The sequence below is a fragment of the Macrobrachium nipponense genome, chromosome 13, assembly GCF_015104395.2.
Source record: "Macrobrachium nipponense isolate FS-2020 chromosome 13, ASM1510439v2, whole genome shotgun sequence".
NCBI classification, from domain to species: Eukaryota; Metazoa; Arthropoda; class Malacostraca; order Decapoda; family Palaemonidae; genus Macrobrachium; species Macrobrachium nipponense.
Window position 1 is genome coordinate 79,737,927 of NC_087206.1, and position 26,805 is coordinate 79,764,731.

At 35.5% G+C, this 26,805-nt stretch overlaps 2 protein-coding genes across 6 annotated transcripts; one reads left to right on the forward strand and one right to left on the reverse strand.

Annotated features, from left to right (window-relative positions):
- Positions 1-1,967: 1,967 nt before the first annotated feature.
- LOC135225886 (uncharacterized) lies at positions 1,968-14,721 on the reverse strand. 5 transcript variants are annotated; one of them, XM_064265455.1, is made up of 9 exons: positions 14,693-14,721; positions 11,572-12,052; positions 11,041-11,198; positions 9,283-9,402; positions 7,857-8,015; positions 7,028-7,240; positions 6,248-6,435; positions 3,007-3,298; positions 1,968-2,585 (listed from the first exon to the last, which is right to left on the reverse strand). In XM_064265455.1, the coding sequence occupies exons 2-9, from the start codon at positions 11,990-11,992 to the stop codon at positions 2,409-2,411; spliced, it is 1,728 nt and encodes a 575-aa protein (XP_064121525.1). In that variant the 5' UTR covers positions 11,993-12,052; positions 14,693-14,721; the 3' UTR covers positions 1,968-2,408. The 5 variants fall into 5 exon arrangements, with proteins under 5 accessions (XP_064121525.1, XP_064121524.1, XP_064121523.1 ...); XM_064265454.1 differs by having other exon boundaries at positions 14,567-14,700; XM_064265453.1 differs by lacking the exon at positions 14,693-14,721 and adding an exon at positions 14,461-14,686.
- Positions 14,722-15,657: 936 nt separating this feature from the next.
- On the forward strand, positions 15,658-26,212 carry LOC135225891 (GPN-loop GTPase 1-like). Its single transcript, XM_064265470.1, has 3 exons — positions 15,658-16,653; positions 20,321-20,505; positions 25,452-26,212. Exons 1-3 carry the CDS (start codon positions 15,799-15,801, stop codon positions 25,618-25,620), a joined length of 1,209 nt encoding a protein of 402 aa, XP_064121540.1. The 5' UTR covers positions 15,658-15,798; the 3' UTR covers positions 25,621-26,212.
- Positions 26,213-26,805: the final 593 nt, after the last annotated feature.

The window sequence follows — 26,805 nt, forward strand, 5'->3', positions numbered from 1 at the left end:
GTAATGTGGGTCATATCAAGGTTCACAGGGCACATGAGTATGCGCCACCTATCATTCATGCTATATTTAATTTCAGTGCTTTGAAGAGGGATGTCAATTAGCAGGCTCTAAAACCCACAAATTGGATATTTCATTGGTCATAATTTATGAGCTACTTTATTAGCTTTCAGTTCAGGCTTCTTTGACTTTCCTACACTGGAGTCTTTACCGAGTTAATACCTTCAAACAGTTAGTGACATACCCTCTCAAAATAAAGTAATGCATACCAAGGATTAAAGGTAGGTATGTCTCTTCTTGCAGCCAACCTTGCTGCAAAGAAATACCAAGAAGCCAAGACCAGGCTAATGTGCCCTTTGCCTTCATAATTCCTTGTATCATATCAGACAAATTCATCAATATCTCCTGAGAACCAAGAGGTTTAGGGAAGGTACTTCAGAACCAATCTCTGTCTTCAAGACATATCAAGAACAAATGAAAAAATTACAAACTCACATGGCTAGACAGGCCTTTTAAGTTGTGGAATGCACACTAAAAAAAAAAAAAATACATTTTCTCTTACCATTATCTTTCATTAATACATATCAGTCCCCATTACTGCTAGGTTCGAAACCATTAAGAATGTTAATTCAGTAATCTGGTTAGAAAAAAAAATCTAAGATATCAAGTACAATTTTCATTTAAAGAAAATGGCAGTTTCTCAGCAGAAACTGAGAACTGATGAGTAACCCCTCTATTGAAAGCTGATGGAGTAAAAAAAAAAAAAAAAAAAAAAAAAAAAAGCTGCCGATATTTAAAATCAGGAATGGCTGATGACAAAACAACACTAAGTTAGGGTGTTTGTCCAGAAGATCTGACCTGTTTCCTTTTGAATTTTCTCATGATACTGACACTTTCCTTCTGAATTTTATCATGCTGCTACCAACTTTTATGACATGCATAAGGCATAAGGTGCCAAGCAGTTTGTGAGCTGTCACAGGGACACAATTTTCCCTTTCAGTGCTGAATGACCTCATCTGTTCCAGTGCTTGGCCTTTGGCCTGGATTTAATATTCCATATATACATACGTATTCCACAACCCATAGATGATTAGACTCATACTAACCGAGTCTTGTGGTAGTAGTAGGTCTAGGTTAGAGTTGCTGCTTCAGAAGAGGTTTCCAGTTTTGTAAATGCACAATCTTCATCAACTGAACCATTCTTCCCTATCCAGTATGGCATTTTCTTAGGCAGTAAGCAATTATCAATGTCACTTTCAATGTATAAGTGCTGTCCTTTACTATGCGAGTCATTCCAGGGAGCACCCTATGAGATACATTATCTTCCCAACCGGCCACAGAAGAGTTAGCTACTTTAGCATATCAGGGCTCTACCTCAAAATATAATTCCTTGTATATCTTGGAATGACACAATTTATGATGCATAAGATCAGTTCCATTAAGTATTCAGGTAGATTCTACATGTTTCAATTAGCCAGTCTGGGTTATTTAGTACCTTGGCTTGTCCCCCTAAATTGAGATCTGGGCTAATTATAAATAATGACTCTTGTTGTACCTACGACCCTGGGATCTGCCAACATTGAGCGCAGTAATACTGGGTGGATAGTCTTTATTCTACCAGAGAATGAAGCATCTTAGGTGATTTTGTGGCACAAAAGGGCTAATAAATAATGGGTTTGTAGGATAAAATAAATTTTAATATACCAAAATCGTATATTTTTGTTGATGGGTGAAAAAATATGTTTAGAATCATTGTGTACCTAATTGCTGTCAGATCTAAACAGACTTGCAGAAATATCTCAGCCACCTAAACAAAATGAAAAAACCACACACACTAAATAGATATCAAAATAAATGCCACTATCATGACTGAATGATGAAATTCTAAAAAAATGCAGTCTGATAAAATTCTGGAAGTCTGATGACATTCTGAAACCTTGTAATATTTTTAAGGATTATAATACCCATGAAAAAATCCGACACTTTATGCAATAATATATTCTTTAAAAGATGCTATCTTTCAATGAAAATATAGTATCAATATGACACATCAACAATTATTCTATTATTATACATTTTTCACTCTCAAGGAGTAAATTTCAATGAAAATCTATAACACAATTCTGTGCAAAACTAGAGCTATTACACATCCACATTCTGTATTTGAGTTCCTGTTATATTTTGTCTTCACTTCACTCTCATTCATCCAGACTGAAACTTACAGTAACAATACCCTGACAGTTAAACACAAATATCTAACTAACATTCATATGAATTTACCTTGCCAACACTTTCATACCTGAGTAAAACCATTAAAATATGTACTTTACCAATCATCTGTTTTACAGAAATTCCAGCCCACTTTAGAAGCCTCTTGATAATATTTAAATCATTCCCCTTACAAAGATAAATCAATCCAGTGGATCTTTCATAAACTCTGTAATATTATATGGCACTTGACTGCAGTCAGGTTGATTAGAAATTGTATATATATCTGCCTGAGAAGGAATTTTTTGGTAATAATAAATCTGAGTCACACCTTCCACCTGACTATCATGGCTCTGCGGAACTTCTTCCTGGTATATAATCTGCAAATGAAAAAGTAATTAAGCACAGTTCAATAATCCTTGGCTAATTCATATTACATTTCACATAACTGAAAATTTATCTCAAATTACCATATGCTTCAACTACTTTGTCATAGGTTAATGTAAGGATTTCTTATATATTTGCCAAAAATGTGACTGAATTAAAAAATATCCTCCTGTCACAACTAACTTCTACCTACTCTTTCTGTTATGAAAACGTTTTATTTACAGCAGTTGGTCCCTTACTTGAACTGCTGTCAAAAGTACAATGGCAACAGTTGACAAGAAAATTACCCTATCCAAAAATTGACTGGGTGATGAGGATTTTCTGATGGCTAGAAGCTTTGTGAATTTTGAACATTAAACTAGTGGTAGTTTACAAAAAATGTCTAGAAACAGGATTTGAAAGTCTATTTCTCACCTGATTTGGCTCTCCATTGTCATAAGTATTGCTATAGGTGTAAGCAGGTGGCCCTGCAACTCCTGGTATCTGTAGCATCGGCTCAATATGTTCTGCCTTTACGTCTATTGACTTTCCATGATGTTGAGGATGCACAGTTTCAGTACTGTTATATTCTGTTGTAAACAGAGTCTGTTCTGGAGCTTCTACAACCTCTGTAGCCACTACAGGAACCTCTTCCTTGAAGTTATCTCCTTTCATCTTCTTGCATGCTGGTTGGATCTGTTGCTCATTATCATCACTTCCCCGATAACTGGAAACAAAAAAGGAACACTAAATACAAAAACATTTCCTGTTTATGCACCAGAATAAAGAGTAATGTTAGTATTTATTAGGTGCAAAAGTATACAAAATTCATAAACAGTAATACTAATTTCAATACTTACCTAAAGGCTACACATCATGCCAAGATATAAATACCACACACTGAAGAGGAAACATTCCTCTGAGTCAAATAAAAGGGATTGATTCACGGATATCACTTAAACTTCATTGTGGCTTTTTTTTTTTTCTTTGCGAAAACACAACCTTTCTTGATTTTCATGCAAAACACTTGTAAAATGTTAGCTGAAGTAGTTAAAACTATATCAAGACATTTGACAAATTATGACGGCAAATGTAATAAATCAATGAAATCTTTGTACAGTGGAACCTCGACATACGAAAGTCCCAACTTACGAAAAATTCAAGTTACGAAAGCAAATACGAAGATTTTTTTGCCTCTGCATACAAAAATAATTCAGGCTGCGAAAGGGTGTTACTGTAAAGTCCCGAGATTCGCCTGGACCACCGAGAACAATTTTAAAACTCGCGCACCGCCAACTGAGTAGACTCGCCACCATCCTCCCGCTCTCCCATTGGTTCCTGATGCTAGTCACCACCGTAAGATCCTGCTCTCCTATTGGTCAGCATCTCTCCCATCGTGCATCTACGTAAAGGCGTCCTTCAGCATCGTTATCGTACGCACGTGGAATTAATTCGTTCACATATACGATTTCATTTGTTAACGTAAATTCGTGTTAGTGATTTCGCTTTGTACTTTACCATGTTGTGTGAGAACTTAATTAGTACATAACTTAATTACGTATAGTCATGGGACCCAAGAAAGTTCTGGAGATTATCAAGAAGTACGAGGCTGGCATGCAGTTGAGTGTGATCGCTAAGGAATACGGCCGAAATCTGTCAACAATAGGCACCATCCTTAAGCAGAGGGAAGCCATCAAAGCAGCTACACCTTCCAAGGGCGTGACTATTTTGTCCAACAAGAGGAGCCATGTGCATGATGAGATGGAGAGGCTGCTTTTTGTATGGATAAAAGACAAAGAAATCACTGGCGATACGATAACTGAGACGGCAATCTGCCACAAGGCCAGCACTATTTTCGGCGATTTGATTCCCCAGTCTGAAGACGAAGGAGGAGAAGGGACATCGATGCCAACCCCAGACTTCAAGGCTTCTCGTGGGTGGTTTGAAAAATTCTGAAAACGGACTGGCATCCATTCGGTAGTGCGGCATGGGGAGGCTGCCAGCTCGGACAGGAAAGCGGCCAAAGCCTTTATTAAAACATTCAATGAGATGACAATCAACGAAGGCTACGGTTCTCAGCAAGTCTTCAACTGTGATGAGACTAGCCTTTTTAGGAAAAAATGCCTCGTCGGACGTACATCACTGAGGAAGAGAAGAAGCTACCCGGGCATCAGTCTATGAAAGACAGGCTTACAATCGCACTTTGTTCCAACGCCAGTGGGGATTGTAAGGTGAAGCCCCTACTTGTGTATCATTCGGAGGCTCCTCGAGCCTTCGAGGCCCACAAAGTGCTAAAGGAGAAGCTTCCAGTGATGTGGAGGGCTAATGCGAAAGCCTGGGTAACAAGACTTTTGTTCACCGAGTGGGTAAATCTGTGTTTCGGCCCGACAGTGAAAAAATTCATGGAAGAGAAGCGCCTTCCTCTAAAATGTCTGCTGGTGTTGGACAATGCACCTGCTCACCCTCCTGGCCTCGAGGAAGATATCCTAGAGGAGTATTCTTTTATCAAGGTTCTTTATCTTCCGCGTAACACCACCCCTCTCCTCCAGCCCATGGACCAGCAAGTGATATTGAACTTCAAGAAGCTGTATACAAAACATCTTTTCAAGAGACGTTTTGACATCACCGATACCACAAACCTCAACTTGCGTGAATTTTGGAAGGAGCATTTCGATGTTCGACATCAATGACCTTCTAGAGGAGCACCAGAGGAGCTTACGACGGATGACCTGAACGAGTTGGAGGCCATGCAACATAACTTAGTTCAAGAAGAGTTCTCTAGCAGCGGCAAGGAGGAGGAGGAGGACCCTATGACAATGGCAGAAATTAAGGATGCTCTAGCTGCTTTTCATAAGGTGCAATCATTTGTAGAAAAGAGACACCCCGAAAAGGCTTACACAGGTCATATGCTTGTGCAGTTCGATGACATTTGCCTGAGTCGTTTCAGTTTGCCTGAGTCGTTTCAGGAAATTGTGAAAAGCAGGGGGAAGCAAACTTCCTTGGATAGTTATTTTTTAAAGAGGCCTTTAGTAGGAGTAAGCAAACAGGCAGATCCAAGTGATACGAAAAAACAGAAAGTTAAAAGTGGTGAAGAAATTTAAATTTTTTAAAAAACAAAATATAAAAAAGTAAAAAAAATTTAAAAATCAAGACAAAAATTTTTTTTTTATTTTAAGTTTTTTGTAAAGTTAAGTGTTAATGTTTTCTGCCATTTCTTAATGTGTTTCGTAAAGTTAAGTGTTCATGTTTTCTGTCATTTGTCCTCCTCCTCTGTCGCCACTTTCGGAGATCGCCTCACTCGAAAGGTAAGGTTCCACATTTTACTACATGTACGTCCAGCATTTCTTATACCTTGTACACTAATAAACTTTATTTGCAGGTAATCACAGTTATGTTAGGTATTGAATGGTCCAAATTGTTGTATTTCATTGTTTATTGGTCAATTTAGCTTTACTATAAAATTTACTGGGCTGTATTTGTAGGGCTTGGAATGAATTAGGTACTAATTTACATGTAAAATGTGGTTCAAGATACAAAAAAATCAGATTACGAAGGCCGCTTCGGAACGGATTAATTTCATATCCTGAGGTACTACTGTATATCCTTTTATAAGATATTTTAGAGATATGTTATAATTTAAGACTGAAGTAAAATGCTCAAAGATAATAGTACAAACCAGAGTAGGAGAGACTCCAAAGAATCCTCAGTGTTGACCAGTGCATTGAGATGACTTAAATGATCCCTCAATTGAACCAGATATTTTTCACTTTTAATGGCTGTTAAATGTTCACGGATACCATGCATCAACATAATACACTGCTGCTCAGTTGCTTTTCGTTTGGCTTTCCTTAATTCTGCTTGAGCCTGAAAGATAGAAAATACTACACAATGTTTCAGCAAAATTCATTCAGAGATAAAACAATCCAATAAAAATATGTTGACATAGAAATAAATGATCACAATGGAGATGTCAGGGTTAGTTCTGATGTTTGAATACAGCTTTGAAGAAAGAAACCATGAATGATGGATGTTTCAACTTTAGGAAGGAGAAACAATGAGTGACAAGCAGTAATTAAATTCTGTTAAAGCTACAGAATGAAGATGATGAACATTATGTTTATGAAGCCCAGATTATTATTATTATTATTATTATTATTATTATTATTATTATTATTATTATTATTATTATTATTATTATTATTATTATTACTATTCAGCAGTTTAACCAAACCACTAAGCTAATTCCTTTAGCTCAAACAGGACTGGCCCCAAGTGGATATGCTATAGATGAAGTCTACAAAACTAATAACAAAATTAGGAAAAAATTAAAAGAATATACATAAGTAAAACGCACAAGAATATTCATATCAAGAAAATTTGCGTACAGTTTATACCAGCAAGGGGAGAATTATAATGCAAATATACCAAATAAACTATTGTAAAAAGTTAGGCTTACCTTTTTCATTGCATTTTTTATATCTTGGTCACTAGGATTATAGCGACGCCTGTCCACAGGTGGTGAACCATCTGGCAGGATTTCTCTTATATATTCACTGACATGTTCTCTTATTTTCTTTGTTCCCGTTAAACCTTGGCTCACTAGAGAGTGAATTTTTTTCAATATCCTAGGGTCGACTGGTTCAAAAGACCTTACTGAACCATTTGTACTCTGTGGTGCATAAATGTTAGAATATCAAATACTTGAACATTAAAATATATGTATACCCCATAGTGCATAAATGTTAAAATATCAAATACTTACAACATTAAAATACATGTATACCCATGTTCAAACATTAAAATACATGTACGTATACCCATTTTCACAATGTAACAAACATTAGTGTATATCAGTATTTCCTTTTACACATACACTTCCCACTCGATAATCAAAATGTACACCTTTCATAAGGAATTGAATTACAATAGGAATATCATAAACAAAGGAAACCGAATGTAATGGTATATCCTTAGTACAATTTTGAATTACGTATTCACATCAAAATAAAGTCTAGTGTAAACTAATTTAAATACAGTATGTATAGCTTTTTAAGAAGCGATTGGTGTACCAGAGAAATAAGAAATATTACATCTATTAAAACATGACCTAATTAAACAAGTTCAACACTTGCGAGAGTGCTAAAGCCATCTAGTAAATCATGATGACATGGATATTGGACTGGGTAATGGATTAGACCTTGGAGTTTTACAGAGTATTAAACCACATGTGCTAACTATACCCTCTTAGATTTCTATATGAAAAAGCAAACACTGACAGAACTTACACCTTTACTTAAACGGTGGTGGTGCTCATCTGAGCGTGGGAAGTAAACATATATTCTCCTTTCTGTCTGTAGCATATCTTTTCCTTCATTATGTAACTGGATGCCTTTCCTCAGTTTCTGTGACATCAACTGTCTGCGTTTGAGAGTATCTGCCCCAAGCTGAAAAATAGACAATGAAGCTGATTATTCTAAAAATTTTTTAAAATCACTTCTAACAGAATGCTGTTCCAGTAGTGAAACAAACTTTCAAAAGTGGCAAAACACAAATTACATGACGGATTGGACCCTGAAGCCTGTATGTTCATACTTTCAAACAGACTACATGCATCATTAGCATAAAAGATTTTGTCACATTTTCACCTTATGAGGTTGAACATTTTCCCATAATTCCCTTAGAGTTCACATGTTCATTTCTCCATTTCTCTTTCTTTATATTCTTCTGGACTTCTTGCCATTTTTAAATTTACTATTCTAACTGATTACACTTCTCATCAGGTGCCCAGTACCATTCAATCTTTGATATTTCAATCTATTTTCTGCCTCTGAACAACACATTGCTCAGGTATATGTACTTCCTTTGACCTACTGTACACATACATTGGTATTTTTCTTGATAAATACCAATTTAAAGAGGGAAAAAAGTCACATAAAGTCAGTACTACTGCAGTCTACCTTTCCATGTTTAAGAAATAAGAAGGACAATTTGGAAAACATTTCTAATCTCATGACAAGAGACCCGAAACTTGAGTTTAGGGTGGCTTATATTTTTATACTTATTATACCTTGTACAATACACTATATGTACTGTACACTGAATTTTACTTTCTATGAATCTCTAGTTAATATAATGTATACTATACACTCAGTTTAACTTTCTGTGAATCTTCAGTTAGTATAATGCAGGATAAAAGAGAATGGATGAGGAATATTTAGTCAGAAAAGCAGTAAACGTATTTGGAAGTAGCATGACAATGACCTATGAGAAGACCAACAAAATTATGGAAAAAGGGAACAGAATCATGAAGGCCTGGACTTGATGGGACTTCAGACAGGAGTATAAAGGTCAAAACAGGGTGGAAGGAACTCATTTAATGTCTGTCTCCATAAAGCGAGGACATACCACAGAAACATTTATAGCGAAGATGTCTTAAATTTCTATATATCATATTCATCTACTGTACTGGTTAAAACAGTGATCCAATTATATATGCTTTTTTGTTATTGTTTTTAGTCTCAGTTACAGTACTGCAATACTATATAATTATCCTAGATTTCTATAACCATTACAGACATATTAAAGATAAAAAAATATGATTTAAAATAAGCAATAGCTAATTTCATATGCAATCCTTGAGGTATCTTACAGTAGGTCCTTCAGGTAACTTTAAAATGAGATGCAAGTCTTTGAAACCTTAATTTTCATTACCTTGAATTCAGGAAACATTATAACTTCCCTCATAAGGAGTTGTGCTGGACAACCAATTTTTATTGAGTTCTGCTGCTGCACTTTCCTTTTTTTAGGGGACTCGGGAGATACCACCTCCTTCTGAAATACACAAAACTGAATTGCAAACTACTGCACTGGGAAAAGAAGGCACAGAAACCCTTATTGACAACAAATAATTTAGAAAAAAAAAGATTAATTTAACTCTTTTTATAAACAAAAAATTTTACCACATCACATGAACACAGTAAAATAAGGTTTGAAGTAAAATAAATTCAAGTACAGTGGTACCTCGACATACGAAATTAATCCGTTCCGAGGCGGCCTTCGTAACCTGAGCTTTTCATATCTTGAACCGCATTTTACATGTAAATTGCCTAATTCGTTCTAAGCCCTACAAAAACACCCCAGTAAGTTATATTTCCAGGCTTACAACACATTTTCTAGGGTTACGACGCCGATCTGACGGAAGAAATATGACTCCAAAAAGGCAAAATACTGTACATACTTGAGTAGTATTCAACTGCATGTAATGTTCAACCCCATTTTTACTGCATATATTAGGACTTTAGCATATGTCCCTTAGCAATAAGCTAGCCTATGTTAGCAGTTGCTACTGTAGCCTAGTCTATGATTCTGACATCTAAACCTAAGAAGCTAAAAGCTTAGAATATGCCAATAAAATGTATAAATAATCAGTATGTACTCATTTCAAATAATTATTAATTAATTATTAACTATAATACACAAACAAACAAAAAAAAAGCTTCCAACCTTTTGTTTACGTTCAGCACTTACGAGTACCGAACGATCGCCAAGCAACCACTTTTCCTAGCACTCAGTAAGTCATAAATTTTCATTATCTCTCTTCAACTAAAGAAACTACTATACAGTATAATAACCATTCATTTCTATTCTTTATTCTATCTTTACCTAATGGAGATACGGAGTTACTGACAGCTATAATGAAACATATAATATTAAAACAGAAGAAGAATTCTAGAAAATATTTGTTGGCTTCGATGATAGCAGTCTGATCTATTTTATATTTTATGATATCTAATTCACAATTTTTTTTATTAAATGTATTGCATGTACTCATTTCAAATAATTATTAAGTAACCATTAACTATAATAAACAATCAAACAACAAAAAAAGTTTCCAACCTTCTGTTTACATTCAGCACTTACGAGTACCGAACGATCGCCAAGCAACCACTTTCACCTAGCACACAGTACGTACAGTAATCAAATTTTCATTATCTCTCTTCAACTACTGAAACTACCAAACAGTATAATAACCATTCATTTCTATTCTTTATTCTATCTTTACCTAATGTTTTATTTTTATTAAATGTACTGCATGAATAAGTTTTTCAATTTACAGCATCCTTTTACCAATAGAATACATAGAGCACATGGGGTAGATGCTGACCAATGGGAGAGCAGAATCTTACGGCGGTGACTAGCATCAGGAACCAATAGGAGAGCGGGAGGATGGTGGCAAGTCTACTTAGTTGGCGGCGCAAGAGTTTTAAAATTGTTCTCGGGACTTTACAGCAACAACCTTTCGTAACTTGAACTATTTTCGTATGTAGAGCCCAAAAAATCTTCGTATTTGCTTTCGTAACTCAAATTTTTCGTAAGTTGAGTCTTTCGTATGTCGAGGTACCGCTGTACCAGCAGGTTTGAAATAAAATGAACTGAAGTAAATAGAACACACAACATTTCTCCCATTACCTTACATTTTCTGGATGGCTTCCTTCTTCTTCCATGCTGGCAGTCATAAATTGCATGTCCAACTATAAAGAATGGAATACCTTGAAATGGCAGTGAAATTCCAGGCCTACTATTTGGTGCAATTTCCCATGCCACTCGATGTTTGCCTTCCATCCAATCTAAAAGATATAAAAAAAGAATTAGGTAATTTTTTCAGGTTTCTAAACCTTTTATTTTATGTATGCAAAAACATCCAGGAGTTCCTCCCTCACTCAGATGAGATTTTGGAACTAGTACTAGAAATGAAAGGGAGGTTACTGTACACAGAGACACATAACTGAAGAACATCCACAGTTACCTGTGAGCACACTCAATCCTTGGATAAGCTCTTTATTAGCTGGCACATGTGTCTCCAGCTAAATACTACCCAGCTAGCTTTGAACTGAGATTCATTAATAATGATCTCTCCTCTTGACTACCAATGGCAATTAACGCATATGTAAATCTAGTTCTCATACTGTAGTCATACTGATCTGATATTCAAAAACTTACCTCCATCTCCAAAGGCATTACTTCTGGCATAAAGGATAAATCTGGACGACGTCTGGGCTTCATACTGTTCTTTCAATTTCTTCATGGCTTTCATAGTATGGACGTACCCTTGAAAAATTCCTCTTGGAGGGCACTCATTATAGTCTTTAGGGGCACTGGTCAACAAGGGAACATACACATCCACCCCCTTGGTAACAGATGATGGATTTGCATCGGTAATCAATTTTTCTTCAACTCTTCTTGTTGGTCTGTTTGTTTCCGTACTCACAATCACTTTAGGAATGTGGCCTAATCCAGATAAGGGGTTAGGTGAGCTTTTGTAATGATTCACTGAATTAGGCTTTTCACTTAAAATTAACACGCAAGTGCCTCCACCTGCAGTAGAATCCATTCCATTGTTGTTTGAGGACTTTAAAGGCATCTCTGAAAATCAAAGCTTCTAAATGTCTGGTTTTGCACTGACATGTTTTTCATAACAAACCTGAAACAAAGCGAAAATATGAGTTGCATTTTAAAAGATTTCAATGTAAATAAAAAAAAAATATTAATATAAAAAATACACATGCAAATTATGCTACACCCAATAGAGATAGTATGTTATTGCAACCCTCAAACTCCAAACTACCATAAACCATCTGCAAATCCCAAGAAAGACATAAATGAGAGAGAGAGAGAGAGAGAGAGAGAGAGAGAGAGAGAGAGAGAGAGAGAGAGAGAGAATTTTAATATAAAATGAAATGTCCCAAGTTTCTCCATACAATCTACTCTGCTTTAGCCCATCTCCTGTACTTCAGAGAGTAAAAGGGCAGTCATACCTCACACCTGCAGTTTTCAAAACTAAAAAAATGTGCTAAAAGAAATTCTTTTCTTTACATTATTTACTCTAATTCTGACAACTTCAAATGATGGCATTCTATTTTATTTTCTTTCACAACTGTTTTTTTTAATTATCATAAATTGTTATATTTTCACTTATTTCACATCAGCCCATTGTGTATGGCTGAAGTCTTGCACTGCTGTACCTGGGAGAATGTCAGCCTACCTCTTCTCAAGTAGGTGATAAGAAGGAAGTTTACGAAAGGTTAAGGAGGATTTACGGCATTGTAGTTCTCTCGTGAAAAACACTATAGCCCAGGTAATACAGAACAGTATTAGATTAGAATTTAAAAGTCAGAAGGTGTGCCATGTGAAGTAAAGTAATACAGTACTTATTCCTTCCCCTTCAGTCATGTATAAAACTACATCTTAAGTGAGGTTACCACTGGATAATTTCTTTTTCTTCTAAGTGATGATGCCAGACTTGAAGCAAATCTAGTTCATTGTATTTGCCTTCCATTGCTGTAACTGAGTTTATTTCTTCACAGCTGATGTTGGCACTTAGGCTTTTACCCATTTTTAGGATAAATTTCTACTTCAATATCTGCCATACCTGCATGAACATTGAGTTTAGTACCAGTCCCATGGACATGGACAATGAAACATAAACAAACACAGCATCTTGCTAAATTTGTAAATCTGAGATATATTATGGGTAGAGTTTTGTATTAGGCATTAGAAAAAGACTGGGGACACAGAAAACAGTACAATATCATGAATTGGTATCAAGGTAAAAAAAAAAAAAATAATAAACATTTCCCAGCCCAAACACCTGTTTTTCACTTATTTTATCCCAAACAATGATGGTTGTTGGTTTGACATTTGGCTAGACTTTATCAAATAGGATTCTTAAAGAGATTTTTATTCTTCTCGCTAAATGTACAAAATTAAAGTATCAGGTACCTAAATCACTAAGAGTAAAGACAGTACCTACATGACACTCATTAAGAAAAAATAAACTTATAGGCTATGTTTGTATAAAATGGTTTAGTTTGTACTTTGTTCCAAATGACTAGGGCTCATCTTCTGAATAATAATAATTTGCTTATTCAATTTTTGATTTATCTGTTTTTCTGATAACTGATCTCTTCTTTTTGTATTTCTCTTCACCTTCTGTTACTTCTTCCGGATGAAAACCATAATAATCTTTAAAATCTTGAATTTCAACCCAATGGCCCCTGTGGTGGTGGGTTTCTTCCATATGAATTGGGTTCACCTTCTGTATAATATTAATAATAATAATACTGGTATTTCTAAGTAATAACTCCACACAGACTTCAAGGAATGGTCTCGCGAATATGAAAGCCACAATGCATTGGGGGTTCAATTACCTACCTAGGTACAGTCGACCGACAAAAAATAACAGTAAATTCTTAATAAGCAACTATACTATTTAAGAAAACATCAGTTTCCAAAGAAATACCAGACACGGAGTTGTTATAGTAGTAGGTTCACATCACCCGTGCATCTGATATCTAGGCCAGTCCCTTACAACACTTCTGATTGTCTGTTGATAAGCCAATCACAGTGTTGGAAACTCCCAGTCTCTCGAGAGTTCACACAGGCAGGATGTATGTTCCACCTATCCTGAGGGATACTGGAGGTAGAACATACATCCTCCCTATGTGAACTCTCGAGAGACTAGAGTTTCCAGCTCTGTGATTGGTTCATCAACAGCCAATCAGAAGTGTTGTAAGGGACTGGCCTAGACATCAGATGCAAGGTTGATGTGAATCTATTGTAACTACTTAAATATACCATAATCCATAATACCTACTACTACCTAATAATAGTAATACTACTAAGTAATGCAGAAAATGGTTCCTAGGCTTACCTAGCTAGCTACTAGGCTAGCTACTACCTACTAGGTACTACCTAGGTACCTAGGTATACCTAGGTACTACTAGAAACACTCTAACCTCAATATTTCATGTAAAGGAATTACCCTTAATTAAAAGCTAGCAAAATAATTTACTATATTTATCTACCTAATAGGCTTCTGAAAAATAATACCTTAGACTTCTAGGCGCCTATTCAACTATGAATTCCAGTCCGATGATCCAGGTCTACCAGTAGGCCAGACCTGAGCTCACACTGATAAGAATGACAGAGGCCAAACCTTGCAATTGCCAAAACTCTGGTGATATAACTTAGCCATATACAGGCGCCACACATGTCCACCATTTCCCAAATGTTTAATATTTCCACAAAATTCATAAATAAACAATGATTTTGTCGTATTCACGTTAGATCCCAAGATAAAGTTGTTTTGGAACTATTCTCTATGTAACAGTTTTAAAATGTTAAGCCTTCAGTAACCTATACATATATATATATATATATATATCATATATATATATATATATATATTATATATTATATATATATATATATATATATATATAGTATATATATATATATATATATATATATATATATATATATATAATCAGTATCCAGATATTTCTTTCTAACAGCTAATATGGGCTTATGACGATGTTACTTTCACTATAGTATATTCAATATCTAATGTGTTTTTTTATTATCTTCTTTGTTCATTCATTTCTGAATCCTTCCCCTGTAGAGTTTAAGTTAAACATATCTTCTATAATGGGCTCGTATTAATTAATTCTGGAAAAATATTCTTGTCTGTAATAGGATATATGGTTGTTCCGTAGTTTGTACGACACAACTGGATATATATAATGGAAATATAGTTCTACATATATATATAGATATATATATATATATATGATATATATATATATAAATATGTATATATATATATATAATATATATATATATATATATATATATATATATATGTATGAACTATATTTCCATCATATATATCCAGTGGTGTCGTACAAACTACGTAGCAACCATATATTCTATTAGAGAAAAGAATATTTTCAGAATTAATATAGCCCATTATAGAAGATATGTTTAACTAAACTCTACAGGGAAGGATTCAGAAATGAATGAACAAAAAAAGATAACAAACACATCAGATATTAAATATATAGTGAAAGTAAACATCGTCATAAGCCCATATAGCTGTTAGAAAGAAATATCTGGATACTGATATATATATATATATTATATATATATATATATATATATATATGTATATATATATATATACATACATACATATACTAGATGATATGCGTGGGAGAGAATTAGCGAATTTTGAATGCAAAGAACGGTTCCTCATAACAAGCATGGCCAGCTTCCCTGTTTGCTTCTACGGTTTTGTGTACTACGCATTACCAATAGTCAGTGCTGTGTGTGCTTGTTGATACAAGTTTATTTTCTCAAATACTTTTATTGTTTCACTGTTCAACAGACATGGAGGAAACATCCAGCAAAGAAGACGTGAAAATGGAAGTGACGAGCGAGGAAAGAAGTGAGAAAATTCATAGCAAAGAGACTGGAGAGCCAGCCTCTAGTAGCACAGGTGGTCCTAGCAGTGCTAAGGAAACCCCCACACCAAGTTCCTCGAAAAAGAAAGAACCCGTGTGCATAATCGTCTTAGGAATGGCGGGATCTGGCAAAACGACTTTTGTGAAGCGGCTCGATTCATTTCTCAATGTGCGGAAACCCCATAATGTGGTTAATTTAGATCCGGCAGTGGATCACGTCCCCTACATGTCTTACATTGACATTCGTGATACAGTCAATTACAAAGAAGTCATGAAGCAGTATGGACTCGGTCCAAACGGTGGTATTGTGACGTCGTTGAATTTATTTTCAACAATGTTTAATGATGTGTTGAAATTAATAGAAAAAAAGGAACACGAATTAGACTATGTGATTTTCGACACGCCAGGACAGATTGAGGTTTTCAACTGGTCAGCATCAGGGCCTATAATCGCAGGTGCATTAGCCTCTGCGTACCCCACAGTAATTGTTTACGTCTTGGATGTAGTGCGCTCCGCTAATCCACAGACTTTCATGTCAAACATGCTTTATGCATGTTCCATTTTGTACAAGTACAAACTTCCATTTGTTATAGCAATGAATAAAATTGATATCATAAGCTGTAAATTTGCAATGGACTGGCTAAAGGACTTTGAAGAATTTCAAGATGCCATGGCCTCTGAATCTAATTATGCTTCAAACCTAACACGTTCATTATCTCTAGCGTTGGAAGAATTTTACAAACACATTAAGGCCTGTGGTGTATCGGCGTATAGCGGTGAGGTAAGTTGGGTAAAACTACAGGGTTACTTCCTGTAGGGGGGGTAGTGCCATCAGTGCACCTCATAAGGTGCACTGTAGGCATTTCTTAAGGTTCTTTGCAGCGTACCTACAGCCTCCTAGTTGCAACCCCTTTCATTCCTTTTACTGTACCTTCTTTCATATTCTCTTTCTTCCATCTTACTTTCCACCCTCTCCTAACAATTGCTTCATTGTGCAACTGCTAGGCTAGGTTTTCCTCCTGTTACACCTACTACTATCAACCCTTTTACTGCCAGTTTCCATTTCGGCACTGAATGACCTCATAGGTCCCAGTGCTTGGCCTTTGGCCTCAATTCCATATTCAATACAGGGTAACTACACAAACTGCAATGTTGTTATTATGGAATGTGCAAGTCATTAGGGAGCCTTGTGTTCAAGAAGGGATTGGCTAGGGAAACCTGTTATAAAAGGAACTATTCTAACCTAACGTACCTGAACCTTACCTAACTTTGCAGGCCGTGTTACTTAGAATGCAATTTTTTTTTTTTATACGTTCTAATGTTTTAAAGTAATTTATATTTTATTCTAATTTTACTGTGCTTAATATGTAGGGTACAAACCATTATTTTTCAAAAACCTAGTTTACATGTGCTCTTACCTAAACTAATAGACGTTATGTAATAATAATGGAGGGTACACTGTGGGTAAGTGGGTTTTTTTATACATGGTTTAGGGGAAACAACTGACTGGACTAGCTGATCCAATTTTCACCACGTGGATCCACCCTCCGAAAAGTACTTTAACACGTTCTGACACCGGAGATGGGCACCAGTCATGAGTCAGTCTAGTGGTGAGAGCAACAGCTTGAGACCTCTACTATCCTTTTGAAGTAAGTATTTTCTTCAAAGTTAGAAATTAAGGTCATATTTCAAGATTAAACAGAGGTTAATGAAAGTCTAGCCATGCACAGTGCAAACATACCTCCATGACACTTTCGAAAGTTTTACTTATAACACCAGAAATGTAGAAGATTGAAGCCATCTCGATACTTGTGTCAATAAACTTTCCATTCCATGTGCTAAATCTACACACCACTTTTACCCATAGACGCTGGGCACTTTCTTCACAACAATCGTCAACAATGACAACGCCCATGAGGGATCCAAGGAAACTGATGCTTTTTCAGTAGGAAGAAGAAGAAGCGTGCACCAGATGATTATTTAAATAAATAGTTAAACGGCAGTACAAGGTCATGAATTACATAAATTTTTTTACATATGATTATTAATTTGAAAATATTCGTTGTTGAAAAAGAAAATAGATTCCTGACTCAAATATCAACAGTTTTGCTGTGAACAGTACCTACGGCGTTGTTTGTGCTCTTCTATTGAAATTGGCTTATCTATTTGTAGTATATATAGCTACATATTAGAGCAATTTTATCATTATTGGATTACTATGACAACTAGAATTCATGGAAACAGTTTGTAAATGCATCAGTGTATGTGTGAAGCTCCACTAAATTGGCAACGATGAAATTTTGCCGTTGTCTGCTCGTATCTACTTTAGAAATATCTGTAATTTTTCTGGGTTAATTTGGTTGCAAAAAAGGGATAATAGACATGAATTAAAATAAACATTTTGAAGTAACAATGTAAAGTTAAACTAAATAATGAGTAAGGTAAACAGTTAAGGGAATAAAGGTTTTTACCTCATAAACAGTGTAGTCGTATGCTGCCTGCATCTGTGTTTGTGGAGTGAGCGCTTACGAACCAGGAACAGCAACGTAGTTCAAGTGCAATTTGGAGTGAATTAAAACCAAAATGTGTACATAATTACAATAAAAATTAAGCACTGTGGAGTTTTAGTTGTTATTGCTGTAAGGATAAAACCACTGATGAATCTAGGAATAAGAAGTTTCATACTTTCACTAATATAGCCAACAAAATGTTGTTTTATTGTGCTGATTGCAACTGCAATCTTGAGTAAGATCAGTAAACATTACATGTATTTGCTAATATGTTCAAATGAGCGCTGGGAAGGCTGGGGCATTGATGCTGGTTACGAACAGCACCTCAGTCGGTCGATGCCATATTGGATTTAAAAACTGCCTTTAAAACATATTTTACGAAGACCTCACATGCTTATTTTGGTTTGTATGGCGCTTTCATATATCACATTATGTTGACGAAACTTCAATCTTTTGAATGTTATGCTTAAAGACGTAATTGTATTCTTGTTTCACCATTAAATATCAAGTAAATAAGGCTGATCCACCCAATGACGATGGATCCAAGGCGGTGTTTCCCCCTAGTATGTATGTATAATTATTATATGGACTGAATCATAGTAGTACGTACTATGACTCTACCCTATCGGCTCCATGGCGATTGAGGCGATTTTGCTTGGCCTACTGATGAGGATGAGAAACTAGCCTAATTAATTTGTTATCAAAGAAACAATCATAGGCTGCCTCATAGCTTTTTTGTGGCAGTCTTCTATTGATTATCCAAAACCTTTTCCTCTACTCCTAAAATTTCAAGTGAAGAATTGCAGTCCCAGAAACTGGTGGAAAGGTTATCATAAGAGTTGTACAAAGACATTTTAAGTTTTGCTTCATCAGTATTTCACATAGGCATATTCTGCTACGGGAGATATTATACTGACCTCCAGCATAATAGACAGTATGTTCATTTCACAAAATGAATTAGTAGAGTCTGATTCCTGAGCTGGATGAAGAGGGATGATGTAGTTGCACTTTCAAAAAATCCACTAGCCTATCTCCGATGATCTGTGAATATAGTTACTATAATGACTGTTGTTGTTCACAGCATGTTTGGAGGGATAGAGAAAAATAACATGTGGGTGTTCAGTACTTTGGCAAAATGTCATTTTCTTCATCCTTTCCCTTTATAGGTTTAACATGACACGAAGTGTCATGTTAAACCTAGTTTCAGCCCTTAAATACAAAAAAAGAAGTTTAGGAAGGTCATTAATTATCCCATCAATGCTCCCCCCCTTTTTATATAACTCCAGCTTTCACTTATGCGAGATACTAACTTTTAACTTGAGGGAAAATCCAAAGTTTCATTAGCCTCACAATCACTATTATTGGCTAGCGCTACTCCATATTGGACAAATTTGCTACAAGTACTGAAACAAAAATGTATAAATGAAACTAAGATTTGCCTATGTATGTGTTAAGTGGGCACAACAACAAAACTTTGATAAACATGGATGGCTATTAGTAATTACTGAGATACAAAAAGTACTCAGGAAAAGTACTCAGATACTCTTGTTGTATCTCTAACAGTGATTGTCCGTAGTTATGTTCAGGTTTTAGCCATTACCCTACAACATAGGGAACTGCAGTTGTATGTGAGAGAGATCTTGAAGGTTGAAATAGTTTGAATATGTGGAGAGCAGATATGTAAGTAGGAATCCCCAGAAAATTATGGAGAAATGAAGTAGATATAGACCTAGACCAGACACAGACAGGAAGATATGACAAAAGTACTGGTGATGATGATGTTTTTGAAAATGAAAGCATGAGAGGAAGTGCTGATTTTATATGAAATGAAGATTACAGTATGTATTTCATTTTCACATGACTTAATCATTTCATTTTCTTTCTTGGTCATTCCGTGTCTGACATGGTTTAATACTGATAACTTTGCCTCTTCTTTAGGGCCTGGAAGATTTCATGAAGCTCATTGATGAAGGAGCAGTTGAATATGAAGACTATAGAACTGAATATGAGATGCTGAAAGGTCAGAGAAAAGAAGCAGAAGCAAAACGTCAAGCAAGCAACATCAAGCACATAAAGAAGGACGTAGAAAAGGAAGGTCTGTGCTATGTTCGACAGCAAATTAGGTAAGTCGTTTAATAATCACAGCATTGTGGACTTGTGCTCTCTCTGCATTATTCCTGTTTCCAAAGACTGTGTATTCTCATATATTTATTGATTTACTGTAATCATGCTTCAATTTTAATGTGCTTTTTGTGTCGTCAAAAATTGTAAGCCATAGCTTTACATTTATTTAAAGAATGCTCCATCATATTAAATAAAGTCCAAAATTCCAAAATATGTACGTACATTACTCTATTTATGGTTGTGTAACTAGTGGTTGTGTAACTAGCAAAGAGCACTTTCCCCACCTTTCCTCACACCCCTTTTTTGCTACTCATCAGTTTTTATATATATATATTATATATATATATATATATATAGTATATATATATATATATATATATATATATATATATCTATATATATATATATTATATATATATATATTGCCTGCATTTTATTCCCAGTACTTCTTAATTGAACTGTGACTGGCTTGTACAGGCGGTCCCCGGGTTACGACGGTTCCGGCTTACGACGTTCCGAGGTTACGACGCTTTTTCTTAAATATTCAATGGAAAAATCCGTCCTGGGTTACGACGCTTGTTCCGAGGTTACGACGCTGACGCTTCCGACGCTCCGAGTTAACGACGCTTTTAAAAAACGCATACTATGATAAAAATCCTTTATAGTTTAGCACAGTATATTAATAAAAATAAGTTTCTGGTTAGATTACAACAAAAATTTTGAGATTATGATGATTTTCGACACTTTTTATGTTGTATTTTTCTATGTTTTTTAGTGACGCCTCATATGCGGAACTAGTTTCCGAGCGAATGAATACATACTAGTTTACATATAACAGTCCAAAAGCGCAAATAATGAAAAAATCATTGCTTGTTTCCAGTAATAATAACAAAACGAAGTTTCTGGTTAGATTACAACGCAAATTCCAAGTATCCAAAGAGAGACATTATCCAGTAATTTGATCAGAGAGAGAGAGAGAGAGAGAGAGAGAGAGAGAGAGAGAGAGAGAGAGAGAGAGAGAGAGGCGTCTTCCGACGCTCCGAGTTAAGGACAGAGAAGTGTTCGTTTCGTTAAACGGCCTCTGACTCATGCCAGTAAATGTTTTGTTGATACTAATAATATAAGCCTATTTAAAGATACGTTTACTTTAATTAGTCTATATGATACGTAAATAGTAATCAACTGTTCTTGTAGCCCTCAATATTTGGCAAAATCGAAGTATCCAAAGAGAGACATTATCCAGTACGTAATTTGATCAGAGAGAGAGAGAGAGAGAGAGACGCTTTGGCAACAATGGTCTCGGGGGTTTTTATAGCTTCCTTCTGCTTGATGATCGTGGATAATGTAGAAGGATTTCGACCATACTCGTTTGCCAAATCGACTTTATACGAACGGCCACGTTCATGCTTTGCTATAATTTCATGTTTTGCTTCCATCGAAATAATTTTCTTGGGTTTTTTCTTATCACCTGCTTTGTCTTTAGCTTTGAGACCCATGGTTAATAATAAAATAGACAAAATAACACGAAAAATAGGCGCAAATACAACGAACTAAACAACGACGTGTTAACATGCAGCACCAACAAACAAACAGACTGAACGCCATTTTATCGGTCGCCTATACAACTAACACTCATCGCAAAATCGTATCTCAAATATTTCGTTGTATATCAAAGCTTGTATTTTCGCAAATTTTCTGTTATATCTCAAAACATTCGTATATTAGGGCAATCGTATGTCAAGTTTCCAATGTAATTTGATCAGAGAGAGAGAGAGAGAGAGAGAGAGAGAGAGAGAGAGAGAGAGAGAGAGAGAGAGACGCTTTGGCAACAATGGTCTCGGGGATTGACGTAACGTTTATTTTCTGAACAGATAGGACAGAGAAGTGTTCGTTTCATTAAACGGCCTCTGACTCATGGCAGGAAATGTTTTGTTGATACTAATATATAAGCCTATTTAAAGATACATTTACTTTAATTAGTCTATATGATACGTAAATAGTAATCAGCTGTTCTTGTAGCCCTCAAGATTTTGCAAAATCACTCCAGGTTGTACATAAAACTTCAAGAATGTAGTGTCACCAGAGGATTACAATAGTTTTTACCTTCAAGAACCAGCATTCTTTTATGAAAATAACTCCAGGTTGTACATAAAACTACAGGAAACAACATGTAGTGTAACCAAAGGATTACAAGTAAGGTTTTTATAACTTTTTATTAGTTTAAGACATATTTCCAAGCGTCGTTCCGGCTTACGACGATTTTCGGCTTACGACGCGTCTCAAGAACGGAACCCCCGTCGTAACCCGGGGACTGCCTGTATTTGTAATTGTTATTATTTTATGCCTGTTCCATCTGATGTTGTCATGTGATTTTACTGTAAATTTACTACTTTTCATGATATAGTATGGGTTTTACTTTCATTTTGAAGCTGAATCAATGTACTGTACCTGTTTAGTATATTTAAAAGTGAGAAGCAGCAAAAAAGAAAAAACGTAGAGAATCGTCATGATGATTTGTAAAGATATGGTTAGTATTCATTTGAGTGATATATATTTTATTGCTATTTCATCTGTTATTGCATATAAAAATCTAAGAAAAAATAGGCATTATTTTTATGACTTTCTTTAAAACTGGTTTAGTGATAATTATCATTAAATTATATGTGAACTACCCTGACTTGTAGGGATGGTGAAGTTAAACCATCCCCAACACCCTCCAGATATCATCTCAGAGCTGTCCAATGGTAAAATGTTCATGTTAGATTATTATTTTTATTTTTGATAGATGATGTCAGTTGATATCATCAGAATCTCTAAGGATAAAATTTGGATGATGATATGTGACTTTCTCAAAATCTCGAAGAGTTAGGGATCAGGTGTTAATGTTTTTTTTCTTTTTATCAGACCTTTCTACCCTACCCTCGGGTAGCTTCCCCTGTCTCTTTCTATTGGTGAGGTAATAGACAACCAGTATTTGATACCTAGCTGATCTTGTGGATATTTTGGCCTTTGGAGGGTGCCTTAGAACCCATGTATCTGTGGATATACCTCTCATCTGCCATGCTTATGGATCTCAAAATCTGTATTATCTCGGGTTTGACTTGTGAATTCCGTAAGGCTTTCTTCAACCATTTTATCTATGTAGTATTGACATGAAGGTAGTACTTGTGTTCTCCTTGTGGATCTGTGATCCCAGGCATTTATTAAAGTGCTACATCTCTGTTACCCAGAGACCTTTGAACATGTGAGATACTAGATCTCTTCTGACCAGAGACCTTTGTGCCTGTGAAAGTTGTCTTGTAAGTAAGTGCTCTCTGGCCATGTGTTTGGGCTTTTTTTTTATTACTCTCTGGCCATGTGTTTGGGCTTTTTTTTATTATTCAATCTAAGGACCATTGCACCTGAGAAGGAACTTATACTGCTTTACCTTGAGTACATGAGACTTCTCTTGGATACTAAGATTATTAAGTTTTTGTGGAATTCAGTTAATGTTATTACATGCCATTTGCTGCTCAGTATGGCTGGGACAACTCTGCCTTTTAATAACAAAGATTGCTAACTTGTGGCTGGGCATCGTTAAAAAGTACGTTCAGGTATTCTGAAAGTTATATCAGCCACAGCAGGGCTGTCAGTTTGGTACAGAATATCAAAACATTGACAAGTTTTAATTTGGCTACAGTAAGTGCTTTCATATGAAAGTGTGAAGCTGCTTCATAATGGGTAGTTACAACCCAACTCATGGTTTTAAATCAAGAGAGAGCTTTAGCAGGTCAGAAACATGGTAAGTGGTACATTTAATCTATTGCCTTAAATATACAGTTGACTAAATCCCCCCTTGATTGGTTTGTTATTTTATAGGGAAACTGTAACACTGATTGTGACTGGCAACACTGGTTGCAGTCAAACATGTCAGTGTCTGTGGGAGGGTGCTCTTGCGTCAACAATCGTTGATGCATACAAACATCAGCTGACTTGAGTCAAAGGTTCATGTGCACTCTGTGGTATCAAGAGAATAAAAGATTGCTGTTTCTAATTTATAGCTACAATTTAACATTGCTAGTCAAAGGGGACCTGTTGTCATGGTTGTAAAACTAGAATACTTAAATTAATAAATAAAACAGACTTCACAGGCTGTGTCAAATGGGGATGCCACCTGAAGTCATCCCAGTCCTTATTAATTGGTGATAGGATTAAAAGAGTGTAAAGCTAGGAAAATCTTGTGTGATAAAATAGAATATTACATTAAATTTGATTCTGGTGTATCTAAGATGACAGCTGGCTGGACAACAGTAGGCAGACCAGTAACTTCAAAACTTGACTTAATGCAAGAATGTATGTAATTCTTATAGCGACCTATCTTGTTAATCCATTTCTTTTTGGGTAATTAATTAAATACAGCTAATGCAGTTACTTTTCGTCATGTGTGTTGTAGGCAACTGTCAAAAGTTTCAAGACAGCTTCTTCATGTGGGCACCTTTTATTTCTGAATATCTGTACTTACATGAACAGGTTGAAGTACCTCAGGGTATTTTTAATGTTGCGTATACTATATGAGCCACTACTGCCTCCCTGCTACATGATTGCAGAAAACCTTGTAGGTCTAATGCAAGCCATAAATAAGAACATTTCTGTTTGAGAGGGATAGGCATACAGTTTTAGAAATGCATTATTATGGTTGATCAAACATAAACAAAATGTTATGAAGTCCGTATTTAATATGAGAACAGTGGTTTGCATTTATGAAACCATAAATGACTTGAAATCTAGAGGATGTTCAGTATTATTAGATTCACTTAAAAATTGTTTAGACATACTTCACATCTTGCGATAGAGATTTTGAATATGGTACCCATAGTACTATAAACTCATTGTATTGAGCTTTTAGATTCTATGTTAGGTTCATGTATATGATGTTCACATTTTAGCTGTGTCATATTCATTCCAGAGAGCAAACAGATATATATCTCACACCTGGAGGTGATGAAGATCATGAAGAGGAAGAGTTAGACGAGGATGATACTGAGGAGAAGAATGAATTGGCATCCTTTCAACAGTTTCTCCAGGAACATAAGATCAAACAGGAACAAAAAGCTAAAGACAGTGGAACACAGTGAACTTTTGGCCTATGTTTATACCCTTTTTTATTCTGTCATAAAATTTGAAGCATTGGAAGCATTATGATATGCACCATACTGACTTTTATAGATCTTACTGTTGTTAAGGCTGCCACAGTCTCACATAAGATTTTATTTTATATTTTTGACATGTTTTTGTAACACTCATCTGTAGGGATTTTCTATGCTCTTCATTTTACTGGTGTGATAATGTCATAAATTCATACAGTGTAAGTCATAAGTATCATGTGACTTGGTAAGAATATGACATGAACCTCCAGATTGAATGTGTGTACAGTTAAATATTGAATACAACTGATTATTTTTATGGATATTCTCATGCAATATTTAGCCACTTTTTCACTAACTTTTGTAGTTTAAATTCCCCTGCATTCTCAGGCATCTCTTGTTGTGGTATTCTTATTGTATTACTTGGGAATGATGTTCTACTCTCATTTACACACTTTCCCCCATTAAAAAGTAAATTATTGTGGTACTCACACATGTTATATTTGATCTGATCTTTGAGAATTAGTGAAAACATCATGTATTGTAAAAACTTCTTGTGTTATTAAATATTTTTTATTAATGATATTGCCATTTTGAGCCTGGGATAATTTTTATGTATGTGTGGGATGTATGATCAGTGAAATGATCCATCTAGCTTGCTAATCTTATGTAATAGGAAATATTAAAGAAGGAAGAGTAAGCTTGAGAAGAAATGACTGGAAACTGGTGTGAGCAAAACCAAGGGTATGATGACTGAAGTGAAAGCAAAGATTGCATAGTTTTAAGTTATACAAGTGGATGCTTTTGGTGAGCTGTTAAAAGTAAATGTAAAATTTTGTATCAAGTGCAGCTTACATTTAACAAATAATGCTTACATGTGCAAGGTTTAAATGACGTAAAGGATTATTGATGGTCAGTATATAAGGAGAGCCAGTGGCTGAATGCTCAAAGGAGATTTATGTTATGATGAGCTGCCAGGTTTCAGTAGAGGTAAAAGACTTCTGTTAAGTTTATGACATTCTGGCATGTTGGTTGACAATGAAAGGACAGTGTGGAAAAATTACCCAGAGTCTGAGTAAAGTGGAAAGAAGTTATTCTGATTAGTATAGAGGGGATGTGGAGACTGTAGTCTGGGTCCCATCGATAGGTACAGGCTGAATAATTAACAGCTAGTGT